The sequence below is a fragment of the Nelumbo lutea genome, chromosome 1 (genome assembly GCF_056320005.1).
Source record: "Nelumbo lutea isolate HS-2025 chromosome 1, American lotus-T2T, whole genome shotgun sequence".
In the NCBI taxonomy this organism is placed as follows: Eukaryota; Viridiplantae; Streptophyta; class Magnoliopsida; order Proteales; family Nelumbonaceae; genus Nelumbo; species Nelumbo lutea.
Genome location: NC_142684.1, coordinates 167,304,008 through 167,331,460, shown reverse-complemented (window position 1 = coordinate 167,331,460; position 27,453 = coordinate 167,304,008). Strand labels below are relative to the sequence as shown.

General features: G+C 38.8%; 1 protein-coding gene, 1 long non-coding RNA gene and 1 other non-coding gene across 6 annotated transcripts in view; 2 read left to right on the top strand and 1 right to left on the bottom strand.

Moving 5' to 3' along the window:
• Positions 1-21,069, top strand: part of LOC148879007 (magnesium transporter MRS2-I-like) — a 53,333-nt gene extending 32,264 nt beyond the window's left edge. For 2 of the 4 annotated variants that reach the window (XM_088960369.1, XM_088960370.1), the window contains 5 exons: positions 19,767-19,811; positions 19,909-19,938; positions 20,170-20,289; positions 20,378-20,569; positions 20,733-21,069. In XM_088960369.1, the coding sequence (XP_088816495.1) occupies positions 19,767-19,811; positions 19,909-19,938; positions 20,170-20,289; positions 20,378-20,464 (282 nt within the window). In that variant the 3' untranslated portion in view covers positions 20,465-20,569; positions 20,733-21,069. Of the gene's footprint in view, positions 1-4,346; positions 4,732-19,766; positions 19,812-19,908; positions 19,939-20,169; positions 20,290-20,377; positions 20,570-20,732 lie in introns of those variants that run through there. The other 2 variants (XM_088960366.1, XM_088960368.1) reach the window with 1 other exon arrangement.
• Positions 9,486-9,592, top strand: LOC148879008 (small nucleolar RNA R71). Its single transcript, XR_016106068.1, has one exon. It is a non-coding gene; the product is annotated as a small nucleolar RNA R71 (small nucleolar RNA).
• A 1,668-nt stretch (positions 21,070-22,737) lies between the features above and the next one.
• On the bottom strand, positions 22,738-25,093 carry LOC148879006 (uncharacterized). The gene is made up of 2 exons (XR_016104097.1): positions 24,938-25,093; positions 22,738-23,234 (listed from the first exon to the last, which is right to left on the bottom strand). It is a non-coding gene; the product is annotated as an uncharacterized LOC148879006 (long non-coding RNA).
• Between the last annotated feature and the right edge of the window lie 2,360 nt (positions 25,094-27,453).

Sequence of the window (27,453 nt, the reverse complement as noted above, 5' to 3'; positions counted from 1 at the left end):
TCATTGGGTTGCCTCTCACAAGTGCTCATTTTAAGTCGTGAGCTTGACTTTGCTCTTTCTTTCGTGGCTGTTGCAAGGAAAGAGTGGACCTATAATGAATAGGTTGCTCTCCTTTGATGTAATGCTTCAAATGCTACCCATTCACTTTGAATGTGCCTCCATTACCATGAGGGAATACCTTAGCCATTACAAATGGTCCACTCCACCTGGTCTTCAACTTTCCTAGAAATAGCTTGAGACGAGAATTAAAGAGCAGAACTTTGTCTCCCTCCTTAAATTCCTTCCTTGCAATACGGGAGTCATGCCATGCTTTGGTTCTTTCTTTGTAAGTCCGGGCATTCTCATACGCTTGATTCCTCCATTCTTCTATTTCGTTGAGCTGAAGTTTTCTTTTATCACATGCATCATTCAAATCGAAATTCATAAATTTGATAGCCCATTAAGCTTTATGTTCCAACTCAACGAGTAGATGACAAGCCTTACCGAAAACTAATTGATATGGAGACATACCTATTGGGGTTTTGAATGCAATACGGTAAGCCCAAAGTGCATCATCTAATTTTAAGGACCAATTTCTTCTAGATGTGCTAACCGTTTTTTCCTAAAATCTATTTTAATTCTCTATTAGAAACCTCCACTTGGCCGCTAGTTTGAGGGTGGTAGGGGGATGCAATTCTATGGGTAACACCATATTTGTTCAACAAATGCTCAAATTGTTTATTACAAAAATGCTTCCCCCCATCACTTATGACAACTCTAGGTGTTCCAAAACGAGTGAATATAAATTTTTTCATAAATTTAATAACCCGAGCATCATTAGTTGGATATGCACATGCTTCCACCCATTTACTCACATAGTCCACAGCCACAAGTATGTATGAATTATTAATAGACTTGGGAAAAGGACCCATGAAATCGATGTCCCAAACATAAAAAATTTCACAAACAAGAATATTGTTCAATGGCATCTCATTTCGATGGGAGATATTACTTGTCCTTTGACAATGATCATAAGCACTTACATAAGAGTAGATATCCTTGAAGAACGAAGGCCAGTAAAAACCGCTCTGAAGAATTTTTGAAGCAGTTCTTGATGCTCCATGGTGACCTCCTGCTTCCTTGTCATGGCAAAAACTTATAACACTCCGCATTTCCTCCTCAAGAACACATCTCCTTATCATTCTATCCATACAAATTTTATAAAGGTAGGGTTCATCCCACAAGTAACGCTTCACGTCAGAGAAAATTTTCTTTTTCTGTTGATATGTCAAGTGAAGTGGCGCCACCCTTCTTGCCAGAAAATTAGCAAAATCAGCAAATCAATGTTCATTTTTTATGTTAATCGCATACAATTGCTTATCTGGGAATTCATCATGCAATGGGAAATCATTAATGTTTTCAACATAATTTTCATCAAGCCTTGATAAATGATCAATTACTGTATTTTCACTACCCTTCTTATCCTTAATTTCTAGATTGAATTCTTGCAGTAGCAGAATCCATCGCAGCAATCTGGGCTTTGCATCTTTTTTAGTAAGTAAATATCTCAAAGCAGCATGATCAGTGAACACGATGACTTTAGACGAGCAAATAAGATCTAAACTTTTCAATAGCAAATATTATTGCAAGTAATTCCTTTTCAGTAGTGGAATAATTTCTTTGTGCTTCATTCATGGTCCTACTTGCATAATAAATGGTATGAAATTTCTTATCTTTTCTTTGCCCTAAAACTGCACCTAAGGTTTCATTACTTGCATCACACATGATTTCAAAGGGTAATTCCCATACAGGAGCTGATACAATGGGGGATTGAATCAATGTTTCCTTGAGAGTGCTGAATTCATGAAAACAATTATCATCAAATTCAAAGGTACATCCTTAATTAGAAGATTTGTCAAGGGTTTAGCTAGTTTAGAAAAATCTTTAACGAATAGTCTATAAACACTTACATGCTCAAGAAAACCCCTAACTTCTTTTAAGGATTGAGGTGGAGGAAGTTTTTCAATCAGTTCTACTTTAGCTTTATCCACTTCAATGCCCTTGGATGACACTTTATGCCCTAGAACTATTCCTTCCTGTTGTAAGGCTTGAGTGTTCCTTGTAATGATGTTAGTGGGACAGTTTCAGCTAGTAGTCCTTTCTTTCTTTCTTTTTTTATTGTTCTTATACTAGGATATGCCGCCAGGGGCATACTTGTAATTTTGCCTTTTTTTATAAAGATTAATATAAATAGAAGACTAGCGGTTGCCAGTACAGAGTTTTGCTTTTCTTTCTATCATCCATACCTCTCTTCTCTCTCTCTCTCTCAATCATCACAAGCAACAACATGGTATCAGAGCGGAATTTCTGGGCTGGAGAAGACCTACGATCCTAGCATCAGTCTTTCCAAAGGGGATTGGACGTAGCTACTTTTGTTTCAGAAGAAAAAAAAACCCTAGCGGCGGCTCGTGTTTTCAATTTTCTCTGGCGGCTGTGCTTGCAGAAACCCTAGTAAGTCCTATGGCTGTACTTCTGCTGAAACGCTAGTGGCTCCATGCAACAGTTACTGAAAACCCTAGATGTGCCTGGCCATGGGATGGTGCTGGTCTGTTGAAACCTTAATCGAAGGAAGGTGTTGATGGTGCAATGAAACCCTAGTAGGTTCTGATCTAGTGTTGAACATGTGTGGTTTTGTTTCAGTTTATCTCAGTATTCTTTATCCAATGGTGCGTAGGGCTTATGCCTTGATTATATGATCGCTAGTTTGAATAATTGGATGGTTAGAGTGGGGGAACCACATTCGGACTGACAACAATGTCTGAATTGGTGGTGTTGAACCGATGACTGGACTATTTATTGTTTTGTTTGGACGTTGTAGTGACTGATCTCTCATTCTCAGTAGTAGTTCTTGTGCTCTCAGCAATATTCAATAGTTTGTTGCTCACATTCTAGGAGTAAACCCTGAGTTGCCACATTCCACTAGTTGGTTGTAATTTTCAATGGCAAGTCATGAACTGACCTCATCGGGGAACACCTCAACCCGCAACACAGCAGGTATGGGAGGTGAAACCATGTCTTTTTCCATGCCAATTACCCCCTTGAATGGTCTGAACTACCTGGAGTCGGCTAAGAGTGTAAAACTCTATGTAACATCAAGGGGTAAGGCCGATTACATCAATGGAAGAGTGAAAGAACCCAAGGGTGATATAGCTGAACATGATAAGTGGGGCCAAGAAAACAATATGGTGATGTCTTGGCTCCTCGCAACTATGGAACTTGATGTGAAGAATTTTATGTGGGTGGTGTGAGATCTGGGAGCAGGCCAGAAGTACCTATTCTGAGCAAAGGCATTATGCCAAGATCTACCAACTACAAGTTGAGTCCTCTACCTGTAAACAGGGAAACCATAGCTTGTCCTCATATTATTCAGCTCTTACCTCCACATTGGAAGGAGTTGGACCATTATCAGGACATAGAGTGGAAACACGATGATGATGCTAAGGCCTACAGGAAGCTGATCTCTCAGCAACGTGTTTGCTTTCTTGTTATGGTTGAACCCTGTATATGAACCATTAAGGGTGCAGATTCTAGGAAGCAAAGAATTGCCTACATGAAGTATACTCCCTTGTCCAATTTGAAGAAAGCAGGCGAAGTGTGATGGTTACAGCTGAGGGGGAGCGATGAATAACAGCCCAACAGGGAAGAAAGGTGATCCTAAGAAGGCAGATGATAAAGATAAACTCTTTTGCACCCATTATTGAAGGTCACGACATACACGTCACACCTGTTGGGACATCAACGGGAAACCCAAGTGGGCAGCAAAGAATCAAGAACAGGGTAAAGGTCACGTGAAAAGAATGAGCGCAACACATGTGGCAACCCAAGACACTCAGGTTGCCGGTAGTACCTGGGACCCTCCTAATAAACCTGACCCCAAGGAGGATATAATGAATTCATTCAGAGAGCATCTAGAATCTTATGGTAGGGCATTGCGGCAATTGGACAACTCAGTCACTGGTACTCCCTCTACCTCTTTTGCATCTACTTCAGGTAATGTGGCTTCTGCATTCCATGTCACTCCCACATATTTCCCTTGGATTATTGACTCAGGGGCTTCAAATCACATGACCGGTAAGCCTAACCTATTCCATTCTTATAGCCTTTTGTCAGGAAGGAATGGAGTAAGACTTGCAGATGGTTCCTTTTCTTCCATTGCAGGTCAATGATCGATATCCCTTCCCCATTGCCTTAACCTGAATTGTGTATTGCATGTTCCTCAACTTCCCATAAATTTGCTTTCAATTAGTAGCATTACAAGTTCTTTAAACTGTAGTTTAATCTTTTTTGCTGACTCATGTGTTTTTCAGGACCCAACTTCTGGGAGGACGATTGGTAGAGGAAGCCTGGTGGACGGTCTCTACATTCTCGACAACAAAGCTAGTCTTTCCGTGTCATCCTTAGAGTCACATAGTCAGTCAAATGAGAGTCAAATTTTGTTGTGGCACAATCGTTTAGGTCATGTTTCTTTCGAAATAATAAAATGTTTGTTTCCACTTTTATTTAAGTCGTGTTCAGTGTCAGAGTTCATGTGTCAAACGTGTCAGTTGAGTAACAATGTAGAACAACCTTTCATTCAAGTAAAAAAAGATCAAATGTTCATTTTCATGTTGTGTATTTTGATGTATGGGGGCCTACAAATGTAACCTCTGAGGGTGGATATTGGTATTTTATTACATTGATTGATGATTACTCTCGCTATATATGGGTAATCCCTATGCGTAGCAGAGATGAGGTTTCAAAGATAGTGCAAGACTTCCAGAGGATGGTGTTTACACAGTTCCATGTTGAAATACAGATCTTCCAATTTGATAATGCTAAGGAATGCTTCCTCGGGGAGCTAAATGAGTTCTTCGCCTCCCATGGGTCTATTCATAGAAGCTCATGCGCCAGAACACCACAACAAAATGTAGTTGCAGAAAGACAAAAAAGACACCTCCTTGAGATAGCCCGCGGGATGATGTTCCACATGAATGTCCCAAAAAGGTTTTGGGTGGATGCTAAACTTACAGCTGCATATGTCATCAACCGCATGCCCTCCAGAGTATTGAATTACATGGCCCCTACTGTACCCTCAGTCACCTTTATTTTCTATCCCCATGAGAGTCTTTGATTGTCGGGCCTTTGTCCATGATTTGTCTCTATTCAGAGGTAAGTTAGACCATCGGTCCATTCCTTGTGTCTTCCTGGGGTACCCATCCTCTCAAAAGGGGTATCAGTGTTTTGATATAGTCAGTCGTAAATATTTTGTGTCTATGGATGTGTCTTTCTTTGAGTCCGAGCCGTTCTTCCCACCTCATCAGGGGGAGAACTGTAGTGTGGAAGAGGAGAAGCGGGTTCAGGTGTCTCTTCCTTCTATTCCGGACCTCACTCCCTTCCGTATCTTCCAGCGTACTCGTCGGAGAGATCAACAGTGTGATAGAAATGTGGAGCAACCAAACACTGAGCAACTGACATCATCAGAATCCCATGAGGTAAGTCCAATCCCTAACCCGTCTCTCACTGTGGACGACCTAGACATCCCTATTTCTCAACGAAAGGGAGTTAGGTCGTGCATTACCAAGCACCCCATTACCCACTTTGTTTCCTATGACCACCTCTCCCTCGTACCGAGCCTTCCTCTCGGCAGTTGACTGCATCTCTGTTCCCAAGAATGTTGCAGAAGCCTTAAAATACCCTGAGTGGATATATGCCATGGAGGAGGAGATTGATGCCCTCCACAAAAATTAGACTTGGGAATTGGTGGATCCTCTAGAGGGGAAAGAACCCGTGGGGTGCAAATGGGTGTTCACAGTTAAGCACAAGGCATATGGAACAGTTGAAAGGTACAAAGCAAGACTAGTAGCCAAAGGGTACACACAGGTATATGGAGTTGATTTTGATGAGACTTTTGCCCAGGTGGCTAAGATGAACTCGATTAGGGTTTTCCTATCCTTAGTTGCTAACTTTGACTGGGAATTGCATCAACTGGACATAAAGAATGCCTTCCTGAATGGTGACTTGGAAGAAGAGGTATATATGGTTCAACCTCCTGTTTTCTCTGCCAAGGGAAGTGAAAACAAGGTGTGCAAGCTACGAAAGTTTCTCTACGGCTTAAAACAGTCTCCCAGAGCCTGGTTCAGCAAGTTTCACATGGCAGTTCAAGAGACGGGGTTCCAATAGTGCTAGTTTGATCTTACACTCTTTGTGAAGAGATGTTAGGAGCAGGTTGTCGTATTGATAGTGTATGTAGACGATATCATCATTACAGGGAGTTGGAGTTCAGAGATACAGAAATTGAAACAATTCTTTGCATCCAAATTTGAAGTGAAAGATCTAGGACTCCTAAAGCATTTTCTTGGGATCGAAGTTGCCCATTCAAAAAGGGGAATCTTTGTCTCAAAGGAAATACACCATTGATCTATTACGGGATACAGGTAAGTTAGGTGCAAGGGCGGCATACACTTCTATGGATGCGGAAATACACCAATGAACAACTTGTTGATGTCCTCACAAAAGGACTCCCGTGTTCGTAGCACAATGAGCTATGCGACAAGTTGGGCATGATAGACATTTTCAGCCCAACTTGAGGGAGAGTGTTGTAAGGCTTGAGTGTTCCTTGTAATTGATGTTAGTGGGGCAGTTTCAGCTATTAGTCATTTCTTTCTTTTCTTATTGTTCTTATCCTAGGATATGCCACCAGGGGCATACTTGTAATTTTGTCTTTTTTTTTAAAGATTATTATAAATAGAAGATTGGCGGCTGCAAGTATAGAGTTTTGCTTTTCTTTCTATCATCCGTACCTCTCCTCTCTCTCTCTCTCTCAATCATCACAAGCAACAACACTTCCTTAACCATGAAATGACATTTTTCCCAATTCAAAACAAGGTTAGATTCCTTACATCTTTGAAGTACCTATTCTAAAATATGTAAGCACACATCGAATGATGATCCATAAATGGAGAAATCATCCATAAACACTTCCATGAAATCTTCAATGAAATCGCCAAACAAATACATCATGCAACGTTGGAAAGTAGCTGGTGCATCACTCAATCCAAATGACATTCTCCTAAATGCAAATGTTCCATATGGGCGAGTGAAAGTAGTATTCTCTTGATCTTCAAGTGCAATGGGTACTTGAAGATAACCAGAGTAACCATCTAAGAAACAATAATATTCATGTACTGCAAGTTTCTTTATCATTTGATCAATAAATGGCAAATGAAAGTGATTTTTCCTAATAGCCTCATTCAATTTCCTGTAGTCTATGCACACCCTCCAGCCAGTTACTGTTCTTGTGGGAGTCAATTCATTATTTTCATTTAAAATTACAGTGGTCCCACCCTTTTTTGGCACAACTTGAACAGGACTTACCCATGATGAATAGGAGATAGGATAAATAATACCTGCTTCGAGCCATTTAAGAATTTTTGTCTTCACTACTTGTTGCATTTTATGATTTAACCTTCTTTATGGTTGTGCCTTGGGTTTGCAACCTTCTTCCATCAAGATTTTGTGCGTGCACGCTAAAGGGTTAATCCCTTTTATGTCGGCGATGCTCCATCCGATAGCCAATATATGTTGCTTGAGCACCCTTACGAACTTTTCCTCTCGGAGACCTGTCAAATTAGAAGAAATAATCACAGGTAAGGTGGAACTTTCTCCCAAAAATATATATTTCAAATGAGAAGGTAAATGTTTAAGTTCCAAAGCTGAAGTCGTTTCAATGGACGGTCGCAATTGCTTGGTCGAGGTCGGTCCATCCAGTGGTAAAAGTTTTCCTTGTCTTGGCTTGAGTCCTTCTTGACCAACCTTCAAATAGTTCAAAACCTCCTTAATTTCTTTATCCAAGATCTGCACGTTTTCACAAGAATTACGAATGCAGCTTCCTAAAGGATCATCTAATTTAGATGCATTGATTTTAGCTGCCCAAACATCAATGCTATCGATTGCATATATTTCATGTTCAATTGTGTTAGGATACTTCTTGGTCTTAAATACATTAAATATTTCTTCACCATTGATCCTAAGAGTAAGTAGACCTTTTTGCACATCAATTAAAGCATTACCAGTAGCAAGAAAAGGTCTCCCTAAAATAAAAGGCATTGTCCTATCTTCCTCCATATCCAACACAATGAAGTCAGCAGGTATAATAAAATTGCTCACTTTGACTAAAACATCTTTTACTATTCCCTTAGGATATTTAATACTTCTATCAGCTAATTGTAAGGTAATAGTAGTAGGTGTTAGTTCATGCTATCCAAGTTTTTCAAAAATACAATATGGTATTAGATTTATACTAGCACCTAAATCACATAAAGCTTTTCAAACTCAGTATCTCCTATGGAGCAAGGAATAAAAAAACTCCCTGGGTCCTTGAGCTTTGGGGGCAATTTATTTTGAAGAATTGCTGAGCACTCTTCGTTAAGTTTCACCATTTCGCACTCCTCCCATTTCTTTTTATTTGACATCACCTCTTTTAAGAATTTGGCATATCTTGGCATCTGTGACAGTACATCAAGAAGAGGAATGTTAATATGTATTTTTCTAAACACCTCTAGAAATTTTTCGAATTGTTTATTCAAATTAATTTTCAAAACTCTTTTAGGGTTGGGGAGAGGAAGTTTAATAGCATCTAAATTTAGTTTAGGTGTACTCCCTTTGATCTCCATTTGTGAATCAGCTACCTCAACTTTTTGATCATCATCATTGATCTCGCCAATAGTCTTTCCACTTCTCAAGGCAATGGCATTCACTTGCTCCCTTGGGTTCTTCTCTGTATTGCTAGGCAATCGTCCCTCTTTTTTTTTCTGACATGTTCACGATCTGCCCCACTTGAATTTCTAAGTTTTTAATAGATGCCTCTTGATTTAAGAATCTCTTTTCATGATCTTGAAGCTTTGTTTCAGCAATATTAATGAACTTAGAAATCATGTCTTCTAAATTTCCCTTCTTTTCTTGTGGGGGCAGCTGTTGTTGAAATCCCATGGGTGTTTTTTGTTGGTTGTTATTCCACGAAAAATTCGGATGACTCCTCCACCCTGTATTGTATGTATTCGAATAGGGGTTGAAATTTGGCCTACCACCATGAGAAACAAAATTAGCACTTTCATGTGAAGCAAAATGATTACCTACCTAACAATCAGAATTTGTGTCCCAATTGGCCACAAATGTCACATGGATTACAAGATGACACATTAATTGCTGCAACACTAAGATTGTCTAATTTTTTATTCAAACTAGCAAGCTGAGCAGATAAAGCTGTAAAAGAATCTATATGATGTATTCCCCTTCGATCAGTTCGGTCATTATTCCATTGGTAGCTATTTGATACCATTTCTTCCACTAGATCATAGGCTTCATTTGGAGTTTTCCTCGTGATTGTGCCTCCTATTGCTGCATCAATAATGGAGCGATTAGATGGAGTAATACCATTATAAAAAGTTTGAATTTGACGCCAAACTGGTATTCCATGGTGAGGACACTTTCTAAGCATCTCTTTAAATCGTTCCCATGCCTCATACAAAGATTCCCTCTCTAGTTGAACAAAAGTAGTGATATCATTGATCAATTTTGCTGCTTTAGAGGGAGGAAAATACTTAGCCAAAAATTTTTGAGTCAAGTTGTTCCAAGTAGTGATACTTCCTGCAGGGAGTGAGTTAAGCCAATCCTTAGCTTTATCACGTAATGAAAATGGAAAAGTCTAAGCCTAATAGCATCATCGCTAACTTCATTATGCTTGAATGTGTCGCATATTTCTAGGAAGTTAACAATGTGTGTATTAGGATCATCACTCGGCAACCCACTAAACTGAATACTCGTTTGGATCATTTGGATAATCGTTGGCTTGCTGATGGTAGAAGTAGCCCCATCAATTGTTGGACAAGCATAGTCCAAAAGAGTTCGATTTGATTCGTCTGCCATCTCTTCCTCAACTTCTTCTGCTGGTTCGCCTTCTTCGACTTTCTCTCTCTCTCTTTACTTTTGTTGGCTCTTTGTAGTATGCGAAGGGTTCTCTCTATTTCAGGGTCGAATTCTGCTAGTTCTTTGCCTCTAGTGCGTGTCATACACTAATTAATCTGAACAAAGCAAGAATTTGGATACATTAAATAAAGAGTAAAATCCAAATTAACCAAGGGTAACAAGTTCTAATATTATTTTAGGATTAAATCCCCGACAACGGCACCAAAAACTTGATAGTTATAATTATATAACCCTAGCAAGTGCACTAGTTATCAAGTAGTATAAAGATATCGTTCCCACGAGGATTTAACAAAATAAGTACTAAAACTGTAATTTCCATTAATTATTTGGACAACCGAATTTTGGATCTAGCAATTTTAACTACTGAAAATTAAAGATAAAAGAAATAAAAACAAAGGCAATCAATGACTGAACTTTCAACGATTTAATTGAAAGCACCAGGACTATTGGTCCACCTAACCATTCCAATGAACATCAATTTATTAAATTAACCAAGATAATTTATTATTTTCATAAGCTGAAGTTTTTCCTAATTTATATAATATTCCCTTTCAGGATATATCAAACCTACTTCTATCAAGTAACCCTTCGATTCCTCTATTAGAGTTCTCGAGATAGAAAGTGCACTAAGTTCTATGAAAAACCTGTATCACCAGATGAATCATGCATATATATTCCTATATACCATTTGATTCACACTATGAATTATTTAGTCTATTATATGAATTTCCCTTCCGATTCATTCACATAAACCAAATCAACTAAGGGGCGGCCAAGCTCCTAATTGCATTGCGCATAATAACTAATAGACAATATGAAAATAAAAACAACTTGGTTAAATTAAATAAAAATCAATACACGGTCGTGGTTAGGCTTTCCATAGCCCTAGCTACAATTAAACTAGTTCATGATAAAGGAAATTAAACAAACAAGGTACAAGAAAGAACTCATGATGTCCCCTTTGAGGTTGAGATCGATGAACTTGTCTTCTCCTTATCATCGTCCAGCTCTTGTTTGTCTCCTTCTCCTTTTCCGCCGCCTTCTTCTGTCTTTTCTTTTCTTTTGGAATTTTTCTCTTTATATAATACTCAAAAGATAAGGGTTCCCTATAGATTATCTCCTATAGGATAGGATTTGAATTATCCTAAACAACTTCCTCTTCTCAGCACAAAAATAGGAATCCAGATATGGATCGAATCTGCCATCTTATCCTTCCAAAATAAAAGGAAATTCTTGGGGTGAATCCGCCTGGCAATTCGCTCCTTTCTTTGTTCGCCGCCTCCTTCCTCTCTTCACTTCAACTTGCACCATAGATTGAGATTTCTACCAATTGGTATTCAATTCTTCAATTCCAAGCTCATCGTACCTGCAACATTAATTTGGCTTCATTGAATATGAAATTTAAATAGAATTTATAAATTAAGCACACTTTGCACTTTATCAATGTCTACAAGTTGTTCTTCCGAGCTGACATATGGGGTGCACACTTCTCCACTTACAAGTTTCTCTCTAATAAATGCTTGTCCACTTCAATGTGTTTCGTCCTATCATGGAGGACTGGATTAGCTGCAATGTTGATAGCAGCCTTATTGTCGCAATAGAGTGACATAGGGTTACTAACTGTAAAACCCAGTTCTCCTAACAGATTTCTTATCCACATGATTTCAGCAACTCCCTGAGACATAGCTCTGTATTCTGCTTCAGCACTAGACCTAGCCACCACATTTTGAATCTTATTTCTCCATGTGAATAGGTTTACCCCTATAAAGGCATAATATCCACTGGTAGACTTTCGGTCATCAACTGCCCCCTGCCCAATCAGCATCAATATATACCTCCACCTTTAAATGTCCATATTTTTGGAACAGGAAACCAACTCCAACAAACTTTTTGAGGTATCTGAGGATCCTCTCTGCAACTTCAAGGTGAGTTGTCTTAGGATTGTGCATGATTTGAACAAGGACACCCATTGCATAAGCAATATCAGGCCTGGTCATAGACAAATACAAGAGTCTCCCTACAAGTCTCTGAAACTTCTTCACATCTTTCAAGAAATCTCCCTGACTGTCTCCTAGATGATGGTTAGGTTCAATTGGTGAGTCAATTGGTCTCACCCCCTAGTTTGCCTGTATCTTCTAGTAGATTTAGTACGTATTTCCATTGGGAAATAAAGATGCCCTTGTAAGTGCGGGCAACTTCAATTCCAAGGAAATAACGTAAGGGGCCCAAATCTTTCACCTCAAATTGAGTGGCCAAGAACTTTTTTAGTCTCTGTATTTCAACCTCCCAATCTCCTGTGATCACTATGTCATCTACATACACAATTAGAGTTGCAATTTTTCCTTCACCTTTCTTTACAAATGGTGTGTGATCTTGACTGACATTGTTTTAACCCTATCTGTTGAACTACTGAGTGGAACTTACTAAACCAGGCCTAAAGATTTTTTTAGCTTGCATACTTTTTGTTCATTGCCTTTAGCACAAAAACCTGGAGGTTGGGTCATGTACACTTCCTCTTCTAAGTCACCATTCAAGAAAGCATTTTTTATGTCCAATTGGTGAAATTCCCAGTCAAGATTTGCCGCTAGTGAAAGGAGAATTCTGATAGAGTTCATCTTGGCTACTGGGGCAAAAGTCTCTGCATAGTCCACTCCATATACTTGTGTAAAACCTTTTGCCACCAGTCTGGCCTTGTACCTTTCAATAGTTCCATCAGCCTTGTGTTTCACTGTGAACACCCACTTGCACCCCACTGGTTTCTTCCTTTCAGGAAGATCCACCAACTCTCAAGTGCCATTTTTGTATAATGCATCAATCTCTTCCTTCATTGCATCTGTCCATTCAGGTTTGGATAAAGCTTCTACCACATTCTTAGGAATGGGGATACTGTCAACAGAGGAGAGGAATGCATGATATGAAGATGAAATATGATCATAGGACACAAAGTGAGAGATAGGATGGTTAGTGGTATAAGATCTAACACCCTTTCTCTTAGCAATAGGAACATCAAGATCATTAATGACAGGGGAATCAACATTGAGAGGAGCAGGCATATCAATAGAGGCAAGTGTACCTGGCTAATGGGAAGGATCAACCTTTGGTGAAGCCGATGATGTTGGTTGCATAGTATTAGGTTCCACGGCTCTTAAACTTTGCTGGCTTTTGTGGCGGCGAAGAAAGATACGGAATGAAGGAGGGTCAGGTAGAGGAGGTAGTTGAGTCTGAGCTTGTTTCTCCTCAACCCTACTCTCCCCCTGAGGAGAAACCGAGAAGTAAGGTTGATTCTCAAAGAAGGATACATCTATTTATTTATTTATTTTGATCAATAACAATTTCATTAATTCACCAAAGAGGTTACATAAGGAAGACAAACACACTTATCTTCCAAATACAATCAAGAAAACAAAAGAATAGGTAGATCCCTAAAGACACCCCCAATCCCGGGTTCCCCCTACTACTCCCATCAAAATTTAATTTCATGAACCCAACAGGTGGAGGTGTCCAAGACACACTCATTACTGACTTGGTCTGTGTGCACTTTGTTATTTCACCCCACTTCCTCAACATGCCATCCACTATGTAACCTATGAATAGGTCTAACGATTTCAGGCACTGTACAACCCTAATATGAATGATAGCCTTTAGTTCTTCCACCCCTCTCTCAGCCGCTAAGAATATCCTGAAGTTTCTTTCTTCCCATATTGTCCAACATATTACAACCCTCAAACATCTCCACATAGTCCTTCCCCTTTTCCTATGCCACCTGAAGATAGAAGGGGAAACAAGGCCCTGCAGATTTGATGGAGGGTTCCATCTACACCCAAAGAGGGAAAAAACCCATTCCCAAATTGACCTCGCAAAATGGCATGACACCAATAGGTGAAAACTAGTCTCCCCATCCGCTTTACATAGAACACACCAATGGGGTGACAAACAAGTATTGGGTCGCTTCTTTTGGAGTAGACCACCAGTGTTGAATCTTTCCAGATAGGCTTCCCAACAAAAACTACCAACCCTAGGAGGGATTGCTCTACATCAAACCTCATCAACAGGGAAAGATGGGGTTATAAGACTGGTGGACTGGCTTAGGACTTTGAAAAATGAAGCAAAAGAAAAGAAGCCAGTGGGGGTAGGGGTCCAAATTCTAGAGTCTGCCCTTGTGGGGTCTAAGACAACATTATAAAGAAGTTCAAGAAGGCTCTAAATATTAGCAAAGTCTGAATCCCTCAAGGCCCTTCTGAGACCCAAATTGTAATGAAGGATGAAACTGTCTCATTTTTAAGATCAGATAGAGCATACAAAGAAGGAATCTGATCCTTTAGAGGGGCACTCCCCACCCAAGTTTGTTCCCAGAATTTTATGGAGTTACCGGAATTCAGATCAAACCTGATATTAGGGGAGAATACTGGAAGCAGATCGTGAATGGCTTTCCAATGAGAAAAGCTTGTGGTCCTAGCTTTGACTCCAACATCCTAACCATTGTGCTCCAGCCTATGTATACTTGCCACTATTCTAGCCCATAACTTCTCCTTCTCCAAGGGGAGCCTCCACAACCACTTCCCTAGAAGAGCCATATTCCTTCTTCTAACATTCCCGAGCCCCAAACCACCACAAATTTTACTCTTGGAAACTACCTCCCAACTGACTCTGTGATCCCTCTTCTCCTCTAATGGGCTCCCACAAGAAGTCTCTCATCATCTTCTCCAACCTGTTAGATACATTCACTGGGATTTTGAACACAAACAGGAAGTAGATGGGTAAATTAGCAAGCGTGGCCTTAATCAGTGTAACTCTTCCACTAAGAGAAAGGTAATTCTTTTATTTCTCAAAGGAAAAGAGCTTCTACAATGTTTACTCAATTGACATGTCTGACACTGCTACTGACTCACTGACAAAGACTCAAACAATTTGGAAACATAACTTTTAACGACTCAAAAGAAAGATGACCAAAACGAATATGCCATAAATAGGCTTGACTCTCATTGGACGAACTCAAAGACTCTGTAGCCACAAGACCAGCTTTATTCTCCAACACGTAGAGGCCATCCACCATGCTTCCTCTACCAATCGTCTTCCCCGAGGCCAAACCCTGAAACACACATGAAAACGGATAGAAAGTAACTGAACAGTTCAAGGAGTGAGTAATACTACTAGTGGAAAGCAGATTTATAGGTAATTTAGGAACATGTAGTACGTTATGAAGGGTAAGGCCGAGTAGGAGAGATATGGTTCCTTGGCCGGCTATGGTGGAGAAAGAGCCATCAGCTAGTCTCACGTTATCTCTCCCAGAGAGAAGATTGTATGCCTGAAATAAATTTGACTTACAGGTCATGTGGTTTGAGGCTCCGAAGTCAATTACCCAAGGGGAATCAGAGGCACGAGATGACACATGGAAGGCAGTGGCAGTGTTACCTGCAGCATATGCAAAAGAGGTAGGAGTAGGACCAGCATCCATATGGCGAAGAGTCCTACCATATAACTCTAAATGGTCACGGAAAGAGTTGATGATCTCTTCCTTAGGGTCAAAACTGGGGTGCCTTTCCTGAGTTACAATGGGACTAGTCTCTTGAGATGCCATATTAGCTGAGTTATACCTTTTCTGATTTTGCTGACTTGGTTTTTTGCCCTGATCAGTTGTTGACTTCTTACCCAAATCTTGTGCCCATTTAGGTTTTCCATGGAGATCCCAGCAGGTATCTCTGGTGTGTCTTGCCTTCTGGCAGTGAGTGCACGAAAGCTTATTCTTATCATATGCTCCCTTCTGAGAGTCACCCTTCTTAGAACCACCTCCAACATTAGAATCTGAACTTCCCCGGACAGCTAGAGCAACTGGCTCCCCCTCTATAGAATTCATCACATTTCTTCTACTTTCTTCTGACTGAACCAAGGCATAAACCTCTTGAACTGATGGCAAGTCTTAACTTCCCAAGATTTGCACCCTGATGGACTCGTATGAAGGATTCAGCCCCAAGAGGAAGGTAAATACCCGTTGCTGAGATACAAGTGATTTGTATGCCTTTGCATCCTTATCACACTTCCAGTTAACATTTTGATAGTGATCAAGTTCTTTCCATATCGATGTCAGATCCGAATAGTACACTGAGAGACTCCTTTCTCCCTGCTTACAAGTGGACGATTCAGCTTGCAATTGGTATATCTTGGCATAGTGTCTCTGTTCTGAATAGGTGGACTTTGCTTGTTTCCATATTTCACAAGCAGTTTCAGCCCACATAAAAGTTTTTCTCACCTATGGCAGCATGGAAACCAAGATCCAAGACATCACCATACTATTTTCTTGGTTCCATCTATCATATTCAACACTTCCACTCTTCGGTTCCTTCACTTTCTCATTGATGTATCCTATTTTTCCCCTAGTAGTGATGTAGAGTTTTACTCCCCTAGACCATTCAAGGTAATTCAAACCATCAAAAGGAATGACAGCCATGGAGAAACTCATATCCATTCCCCCACTTACCCCATTTTGATTTCCAGAAATCCCTGAAGTAGCAGAATTCTCAGAAGACATGGTCAACATAGAATTATTTTTATAAAAAGACTTCAACTTAGGATCCCTCCTTATATCAGAACAAAAAACTCCACACATAACAAGTGATTAGACCAGCACCAATTTCCAGAATAAACAAGATGACAGATATGATTTTCAGACCTGTACGGAGTAGCGGTCCCAACCTACTAGTTTTCTCAGCAGATCTACAAGCAATAATCACAAGGGGAGATCCTTACACACAAGGCATCAAGCCAACAAGTAGAGAAAACAGGTCATATGTGACCTACAACAGCCTTTCACAGGTACGGGATCACACGATTCAAAACAAACAGAGGAAAAACCTCACAAGGGTGTGCCAACATTCAGTGGTTCAGGTCCATTCATTTTCCTCTTGGTACACGACCAAGGGAAGATAAGAAAAGAAAAAAAAATGGGGCGGTACCAGTTGCAGGCCTGACTCGAACAACCCAGATGTACTCTGTTCTGCCCAGATTCAGCAGCTTGGAGATGACACTTGATGCCCAGATTCAATGGCCGCACTCTGATACCATCTTGACAGTAAATCTGGTTGAAGGGTACAGCAAAGAGAAGAGAAGAGCCAATGGAACAGTACTGGCGGCACCAGCTTCATTATAATATATAGGGCGAAAAAATAAGGGAAATGACCCTTGTGCCCCTATTAAGTGATAGTACAATATTAGATTAAAATAAAAAGGCTTTAATCAGCCAAACAGACCCTAACAAACATAAAATCAATTATTTTAACACTTTTAACAGTAATAAAGTAACTTAAACTTAATCACTTGGTAGAGGCTAAAAAATCATATTTTTTTTATCAATAAACCTAAGAACCATATTATTCATAGTCCAATCTCGTACTATAGGTAATGTTGTTGTAAAAATACACAGTAGTTATATTACCACTTCCATTTGTCATCCCTAAAATTCACCAGCCATTCTTTAAATCCAAAATCAGCACTTTTGTTGTCATACAATTCATAGTCCAGTCTCTTGCTCCAGGTAATGTTGCAAAAATAAACAGTAGTCATATTACCACTTCCATTTGTCATCCCAAAAGTTCACCAGCCATTCTTTAAATCCAAAACCAGCACTTTTGTTGTCATCTCCTTTTGATTAACTGGTCTCCTTGAACAATTCTGAATGGATTTACCATGTATCTGTGAATGAGGGGTTATTTTAGAAGGTTTTACAGTGGGAGATGAAAGGGTTGAGGTTTCTTTATTGCAGTTTACCAATGACACTTATTTTTTGTGATGCATCTTGTGAACAACTTGGTTATATTAATGCAGTTCTGTGGTGGTTTGAGGTTGTGTCAGGCTTGCTGTGGGGGAGGTGCAAGAGCTAGAAAGGTGGGTGGTGGAATGGGGGTGTAGAACGGGCAAACTGCCTCTGAAATATTTGGGGATGCCTTTGGGAGCTAGGTGTAATTCCAAATCGATATGGGAACCTATTTTGGAAAGAATAGAGAAGAGATTAGCCTCTTGGAAAGCTAAATATTTGTCATATGGAGGTAAAATAACTCTGCTAAAAAGCATGCTGTCTTCCCTTCCTATATATTTACTCTCATTGTACCCAATTCCTGCTGGAATGGCAAATTCCATAGAGAAGATGAGAGAATTTTTGTGGAGAGGTTGGAGTCTGGAGAGATGAGAAGAAAAAATATAAGCTGGTGAATCAGAATAAGATTTGCAAACTTTGGAGGGTGGTGGTGGTGGCTAAATATGGTTACAGGAATTCTGGTTGGGTACCATGGGAGCCAAATAAACCCTGTGGATGTTCTGTTTGGAAAGGTATTGGGAAAGCTTATGATCTTTTCTCAAAAGGAATATGGTTCAGCGTTGGGGATGGACTCCGGGTAAATTTCTGGAAGGACATCTGGTGCAACAACAGACCCTTGATGAATATTTATCCCACTCTGTTTGAAATAGCTATGGATAAAGAGGCTCTTGTATCAGATTATTTGCAGGTGCAAAATTGAAGTTTGGTATGGGTGCCTCTTTTTAGACAAAATTTGAATGATTGGGAAGTGGAGTCACTGGTGGATTGAATGCATAAACTATATAGTACTCAAGTGGACGTAGGGAGAAAGGATAGAACTTGGAAGTGGGAGAAATCTGGGGTTTTCTCTGTCAAATCTTTTTACATCTCTAGGTCAGAAGATAAGCCCATCCCAGTCAACATCGTGTGGTGTATGAGTGTGCCCACAAAGGTAGCATTTTTTGTGTGGATGGTCTATCTGAACAGGATTTTAACCAGGGATAATTTGGTGAGGAAAGGCATGCTTCTGGACACCACCATTTTGTGTTCTCTGTCAGGAGCATAATGAATCAGTCAATCATTTGTTACTACACTGCAGCTTCTCTTCCGAGGTTTGGAATAAGGTCGGGTTCTTGTTTGAAGTGCAAAGATGCTGCCCTGAATTGGTGGACTTTGTGAAGAGCTGGAAATGTCTCACAAGAGGGGGGAAACTGGCGTGGAACTTGGCTTCTGCAGCAGTTTTTTTGTGTATTTGGCAGGAGAGGAATGCAAGGGTTTTCATGAATCAACATAGCTCTACAGAAACAGTTTTTCAGAAAACTTTGGGGAAAATGTTCTCTTGTCTAGCGAACAGATTGTTTAAGGACAAAATTAATCTTTTTATAAATCAGGGTTTGGGGGTATAGGACTGCTTGGGCAGTATTTGTAAATCCCTGTGTACAGCTCCTTCTTATACATGTTTTTTGCTCTATTTCAATGATATTATACTTTACCTGTTTCAAAAAATATCTGTGAATCAGTATTGGCATTTCTTTGTGATCTAAAGAGTTGATCAATGAGAGAAAAAATGTAAAGACCAGTTTTCAATATCCACTATTATTCTTCTTATGCTGTGCTCTTGTGAAATTTTAATATGAATTGGGAAGGAGATGAAACAAGCCAGTTTATGCTGGCCTATTTTATTTTGGATAAAAGTTTGGGATCTCAGCCAGTTTCTTCTGTAATTTGGTCAAATATTTTTTTCCATTGTATTGTCAGACCAATTTTCAATCCTGATATTATTCAATAGTGGATGGAACATTTCTAAACCGAGGTCAAATTGGGTTGTGATGGTGTGGTAATGTGTGGGGTCAAGATTGAAATTCAATATGGCATGCCTAATATTATCAGAGACTGAATTTGTTTTCAGTCTTTTCATGTTGTCTGGTTAGACCTTGTTAATGATACTAACCTGGATCCTTTTTTGTTTTCATGTCAGCTGCGTGAATACATTGATGACACTGAGGATTACATTAATATTCAGGTAATTGCTTGGAATCTTGAAATCCGAAATTACAAGCAAGTGGATCCACTTGAATGTTAACATGTGGTCTAAAGAACCTAATGCATTTTTATTGCAGCTTGACAATCATCGAAATCAGTTGATTCAGGTGATGCATCTGAGCCCTCTACAGATTTATTTCTTCAACGATGTCTTTCACTTCCATCTTCCCTTCGTATTGGTTTTCTTCTATTTTTATCGGCACTGTTTTCCTTCTATTTTGATTTTCCAATGAAGAGAAAAATGTGTGTTCTTGATGTTATTAGACCAGGTTATAGAATTTTGTTGTACCATGACCTAAAGGGCCTCTTTGTTCTTTCAACTTGCTTTTTTGCTTCAGCTAGAGCTCTTTCTAAGTTCTGGAACTGTTTGTCTATCCATCTATTCTTTGGTGGGTGGAATATTTGGCATGAACATCCCATACACATGGAATGATAACCATGGTTACGTGTTTAAATGGGTATGTAAAGCATTTGTCTTGTGAAAGTGAAACTGGGTTTGTTTCAGTGTATATGGATGATGTTTAATCTTTAAATTGTTGTTGACAGGTGGTCATCCTTACTGGAATAGTCTGTGCATCCCTTTTTGTATTGATTATTTCCTATGCCCGCTACAAAGGTCTTGTAGGATCTTGATATCTTCAACAGAAGTAAGGTACTCTGAAAGGAGATGGAAATCAACTCCTAGCACTCGTGGTCTGTACATGAAATAAGTTACAGCTGCTGAGACTTGACATAAAGGTTAGTGAAGCTTTTAAGAACATAATTTGCTCCTCCCCACTATGAGTGCTGCTTAAAATTAGAACGTGAGTTTTGAGATAGCATTATCATTTAAATTTTAGAAATTTTGTTTTTGTTCCGATTATTCTTTTAAGCGTTAAAATTTGTCCTTGTGGTTTTACAGAATTTATTGTAGGTTCGATGAAGCAGGCAGTGTTTTATGGCAGACTATGGTGGTTTTCTTTTAAGCAGCAGAATATTGTTTCTTCGGGAGAGAAAAATAACAAACTTATCTGTTCAAATTCAGGCTTCAATTAACAATGAACCATGAAAGGGTATATGCTAATTTTTTTGTTGATTTTTTTTATTTTTATTTTTTATTAATATTTTTTCTTGTTTTAATATACCTCAGAGTTGGGTGGAAACTAATGCACAAGTGCACCCATGATATATGTAATCAGTAACTGAGCTAGTAATCAGTTTATCGCAATGCATAATTGGATTGAGGTTCATACTTCAAAGTATCGTTAGTACAGAGTATTGCAAGGCAATTCTAAGATAAATATCAGTTTATCTCAACGAGGTGTAAGTACTTGGTATGAACTGTGAAATACACACTAAGTAAACATTGAGAGATGGAAAAATTAAGATAATGCATATAAGCATTTAAGAAACCAATATAAATCTCACTATTTTTTTCTTTATTTTTTAAGGGTAAATTGCATATAGATGCCCTGTACATTTTTTTTTTCACAAGAAAAACAGCTTCGTTGATTAGAAAATAATTTTATATGATTTTGGGTAGTAGAATGATATGCTAGAGTGACTTTACCCTTACAAGCAAAGTAAGCAAAAAGATGGGCCATTGGATTTTACTGTCTATTTACATGAATAAGCGAGAAGGATTGGAAACTAAGCAGCAGCTTCCGGATGTGAACCCAGTGCATCTGTTCTACCCATGAACTTGGTCTGGTGTGAATTGTGAAGAGATTAACAAGTTTTTGGCAATCAGAACATATTGTTATATCAACCATATTGGCTGTTGAGGCTGCTTCTAGACCACTAGTTAAGGTACGAAGCTCCGCATCATAACTTTCTACGGCGCAACAACTTCTGCCTTAAGCTATTGTGAGGTTTCTACCGGTGTCTTGAAGAACAAAAGCTTGTCCTGCAGCACCTGTGTTTGGGTCAAATGAGCCATCTATGTGAAGATTAGCACAATTCCCTACTCCAATCATGTTAATGCGTTGTGGTTGCATACCCCTTGCCAATAGATTGTTATCACCGGAGAGTATTTCTTGTTGCGTTCTTGCCATATTATGTAAACCATCACACATAATTTCCCAAAGAAAAGATTTCTTCCTTGGTCATTTGAAGTTGCAAAGACCTAAGCTACTCTTTAATTAAGAGTTGCAGAGGTTGCGTCACCATTGCGTCTGGATTGATTCCAATCTGTGCTTCACAACAAACAGCCCGAGCACAAGGGCATGTGAAGAAGAGATGATGAAAAGTTTCTTGCTGTTGTAAACAAAAACAGCCCAGTACTTTGTGTGTAGTCTCACTTTTGGGCTTGAACTTTTAAATGTGACACTATAGTACCCCCAACCTCTAGAATATACATTTAGGCTCAGTTTAAGAGTACAAATACAAGTATGTAGAGTGCAAAACCTTGTGTATATATTTGTACTGTTCATATTTGTAGTTGTACGCTTTCCAAATTGAGTCATAAGTCTAAATCTATTAAACTAATGTCACAGCAAGGGATAAAATTACGAAAATGCCTATGTTTTGATTCTCTTTTTTACTATTCATCTTCTTTTATTTTTGGACTTAGAATGCAAATTAGTGGTAGCAAATTAAGCTCTTCCTGATTTGTTCATTGTGGGTAGTCTCACTTTGGACACTTACTTTGCCGCCATTTTGACACTTATGTAATCTTACCCCTCACCATAACATTAATTTAACAAAGTTGGAGTTAAATGTATATATCTGTAAGTCAAGTGACACATTCGAAAGTTCAGACCTCTAAGTGAGGCTCCCTAAAGTATAGGATATCTTGGGTACTTATCTGTAATATTTCCTCTGTTTTTTTTTTTTTTTTAAATGTACTGATTCGTGTAGATTATGTATGATTTATGCTTGTTTTGGTAAAAAACGAATACGCATCAATGAGTGGAGTTGGTTCATATGTACATGCACATGGTCTGTAATGCGTAAATATATTGTTTACTTGGTACATGTTGGGGCACTACTATCACATCACCATTCATCATAGTACGAGGTTTCCCTTTTCCTTTCTTTTCCAACTTCTGTTGGACTCCTATTCCCTTGAAGCTGTGGTACTGCTTTCAAATATTCTGAAATCTTAGGCACAAATCGAGATTCGATTGGTTTCGGTCAGGGCAAGCCCGTGCTCACACCGTTCCAGCTGTCTTTACAATCTTGCACTGGGAAGCCGAACTTGCATAAATCATGGTCCGAGAATGGTGCCTTTGTGACAAATATATGCGCGCCTTCATCGACCAAATGTATTTGATTTTTTATGTGTTGCTGATGGTTTATCCGCACAAATATGTTCAATTTAACCAGGATTCTCTTGATAAGTTGAAAAGCTGTAACCATCCTAAAGTTCTTGTTCTTACAATTTCAGGGAAGTTAAACGTGGCTTAGATATTGGGAGACATTCCTGAAAAAAAAAAAAAAAAGTTTATGCTATTCTTGTATTCCCAGGAAACATAAAATAGCAATTGTTTTCTGCTTCCCTGGAATAAGAAAACAAAGGAAATGTTCGCAAGGAACAATGCCAAACATGGCATAAAAGTAGAAGTCTAAAACAATGGCAATCAATGGGTATTGGGTCCCATGTAGGAAGATTTTAAATTGGACAAAGTTTGATAGACATAATCATTTTCAGCTGCAGTTTCTGACTCGCTTTCTAGGTGGTATTCATTGAATGGTCATTTTACGATGTGCCTCTAATGGGTACCGGTAAACTGCCCTTATCTCTCATTCCTGTACGCATATGCAGATTTTTTAGGTGGTAGGTGTTATCTCCTTGGCGAGTTCAAATCTGTGCCTCCACAATGAAAGTCCGCCAAATGTCCTCCCACATGCATTCCCTCTTAACGTGTGCGGAGGAACTCAAATCTGCGCCCAAACGCCCCACACAATATGGAAGCCCACCAAGTGTCCTCCCACATGCGTCGCGTGCGGAGGTAAATCGTCCAAAACCAAAATCTCTACCCATTTCCGCTTACTCTCTCGTCCCCGGCGCCGGAGCGTTTCGGCAGACACACTGGAAACGACAAACGGTTTCTTCTCTGACCAGAAACGGTAATACCTTTCGCACAGTTCATCTTCTCAAACGGCAGCAGACCTCCCTCCTCTCCGACCTCTCCTCTCTCCCTTTCTAATTCCTTCTCCCTCTCTTCTTCTAACTCACGACACCACTACTGCAACTCGACCCAGCGGTGGGATCATCACGAACCCCCTGTCTCTCATTCTTCTCTTCAGTATTTCTCTCCTCTCTCATTCAACCCTATCACTCTCATCTCTTCCCTCCTCCCAGTGACATCTTTCCCCATCCTCACTCGATTCCGATGGATATCTCAACCTTTTTTTTTCAATTTCTCTCTTTTCTCACTACTTCTCTTCCCTCCTTCAACATCTTTGGGCTTTCCCTCAATCCCATGCAGAATCCCCTGTTCTTAATTATTGTTCTCTGCACCGACAATAATAATCGTCGCCTGAAACCATATATTTCTTAGATTCCGACGAGAATCATATCAAAAAGTCGGTCATCTTGCCAATCTCTCAGTTATAAACCTGCATCGCATTCGGATGCGGAATCCTCCCCCTGTTGTAGCATCTAGTTCACATCGGAATCATCTGGAGCTTACCCCATTAATCTATCACCTTAGGTCCTAAAAGTTAAAAAATAGGGTAATATACAAAAACCTCCCTAAAGTTTCCCCGATAATTTCATTTTAACAAATTGCGACGGAAAATGGTAGATTAATGTATCAATTGTTTTCAAATACTCATTATACCATTTATAAATTATTTTACATATAAAATTACTAAAATAATCCCATTTTACATATAATTTTACATACAAAATTACTGAAATATGTTTTTTTGTTGAATTAAAATGAGATTATTTCAGTAATTTTATATGTAAAATAATTTAAAGACCGGCGCATCAATCTAATGTTTTTGGTGAATAGTGATGGAAGGAAGGTTTTTGTTGAGTTTCTCAAAAGTTAATGGGAGGTATTTGTTAAAATGAAATCATAAGAGAGGTTTTTATGATTGTTAGAAATTTCAGGGAAGGTTTTTTTTATTCTACCCTAAAAAGATAAAGGATGTGGAAGAGAGACGAGTTCATACCTCTGCACATGTTGAGGAACCAGGGATGAGAAAGTATGGAGGAACCAGGGAGAGATTTTAGTTTTGGGCGATTTATCTCTGCACATGTTGAGGCGGTATTGCTGTTTCTGGTTGAAGAAGAAACCATTTTGCCATTTCTAGTGTGTTTGTTGAAACATTTGTCGATTTTAGTGATGAGAGAGTAAGTAGAAATGGATAGAGATTTTGGTTTTGGGCAATTTACCGCCGCACGCGTTGAGGGGTGCATGTGGGAGGACACTTGGTAGGCTTCCACTGAGTGGGGCATTTTGGGGCACCAGGCCATGGGGCATAGATTTGAACTATGAAAGTGACTGTTGCTTTCTGAAAAATATGATGGGTGGAAGAGTGTACGACGTAAAACTCCACTCCATCTAAATGCATGCAAAATTGAACCGGAGTAAGATTTCATATCAATTATAATTATACGCTCTTTTCAAACGCATACAAAACCGAATCATGTAAAATTTACATCGGTTATTGATTTACATCGTTTTCAATTTTTTATTTTTTTCCTATTTGCTGCTATGTATATATAATTACCATAGTACACTCATAAGAATCTAGAAAGGGAGCTTGTTGGGCATTATTCATTAGGGAGGCCTTTTCATTTTATTTTTTCTAAATTTATTGTTCTTACTTCTTAGACACTTAGACATAGCTATTGACTTGTGAGGCTAAGGTAATCAAATTCAAGGCAGCAAGCTTCATTTTGCAGAGGGGATAAAGATAACTATGTGTCTATGTGAAGAGTGATATAAGAAGGGTCTTCTCATCATATTACAAAATCAGCTTTTGATCAACCAAACTGCCCGCAGGAATAAAAAAACCGACCAGAGTCTCAAGTTGTTACAGTTCTTTTAGATGGGTTTACGCCTGAAGCTGAAGGCGGTGGCTGAGCCAGGATTGGATTCTTGTAATCTTCTTTGGGTTGGGGACTTGTTGACTTGGGGGAGGTATCAGCTCAGCGTCATACTTATAATTGATTGTGTATTGATGATGATTCTGACTGCCTATGTGCCTAGGTTTTAAGTTTCAACGGATCTTCCTAATAATTAGTTGGTTTGTTTTCCATTCAGGTCAGGTAGATGTGTGGCTGAAAGACTTGAATCACGTGGTTGGTAGGCGAAGACCCTCCTCTCAGAAATCTTTTTTTTTTTTTTATCTCATCCGTTGATAATATGGTGGGCTCCCCGTCTCAGCATTCTCTTCAACGACAAAGGTGCCAACCATTAACCACCTACCTACCGAGAACCCACCCACCCACCCAATTGTCTCGTAAATAATAATAATAAAAAAGGGTAAAATACAAAAACCTTCCGTAAAGTTTTTAATAATCATAAAAATCTCCCTTATAATTTCATTTTATTCAAAACCTTCCTTAAAATTTTAAATAATTAGACAAAAATCTCCCTTCCGTCAGTAACCCAGACGGAAATTATTCATCCACATTTACGAAATTGTTGCCCTTTTTAGACTCAACAACCTTCATCGGATTCGGATTTACGTTTTATTTTTTTTAATACAAAAAAAAGTAATTATTTTCAACTTTTATATAGAATAAATTAATGTAAATGTAACATACTAATTTACTTACTCAATATATATTCATATATAAAGATAATAATTTTAAATATAATTATATAAATATTAAAATCAATACATACTAATAACATAATGGGATTCAGATTTTAATTTGATTGGATGGAGTCAAATCCCAAATCCAATCGGATTACTAATCGAAGTCCAACTTTGATCTGACGAAGTAAATACATCATTTGAATTTGAGATAAATGAAATAGATGTTGGGTCGAGTTGTGGAATCCCATCCAATTATTAATTGAATACATATTGCAAAATCCAAATCCAATTCGATTATTAATTGAATATAGATTGTTAAATCTAAATTTGATCCGATTATATAAGCATATCATCCGAATATGAGATAATCACGAATTTATGTTAGATCAGACCATAGAATTTGATCCAACTATTAGTTGGATACTAATTGCAAAATTTGAATTCAACCCGATTACATAAGCACATCATCTGAATCCTGGGATCATCAAATCAAATGTTGAATAAGGCTACAAAGTTTCAAGTATCATTAACAGGCCTAACCATTGAGGCATGGGCAATCTTTGTAGGTGTGAAGTGGGCCTATCATTCAAAGAGGTATTAGAAGGATTTATATTCAAGGAGACTTGATGATGGTAATCACTAATTAGCAGGGTGTTTGGTTTTGTTTACATTTATTCAATAAACATTTTGTACTTGTGTGACCGCAAAACTGAGAAACAAATTTAATGAGGGCATTTATGACACATAGACGCCATTAGGCACCACATCAGCAAAATAACAATAATCGCCTACCCGTTTTAGGAAGCTCCAAAATGAAACTTCCTGAAATGGGAGAGGTGCACAGAAACCAAAGTACAAACTTTGATACACACAAATGCAATTAATGAGGCATTTGCTGATGGGGCGCATATGTGAAA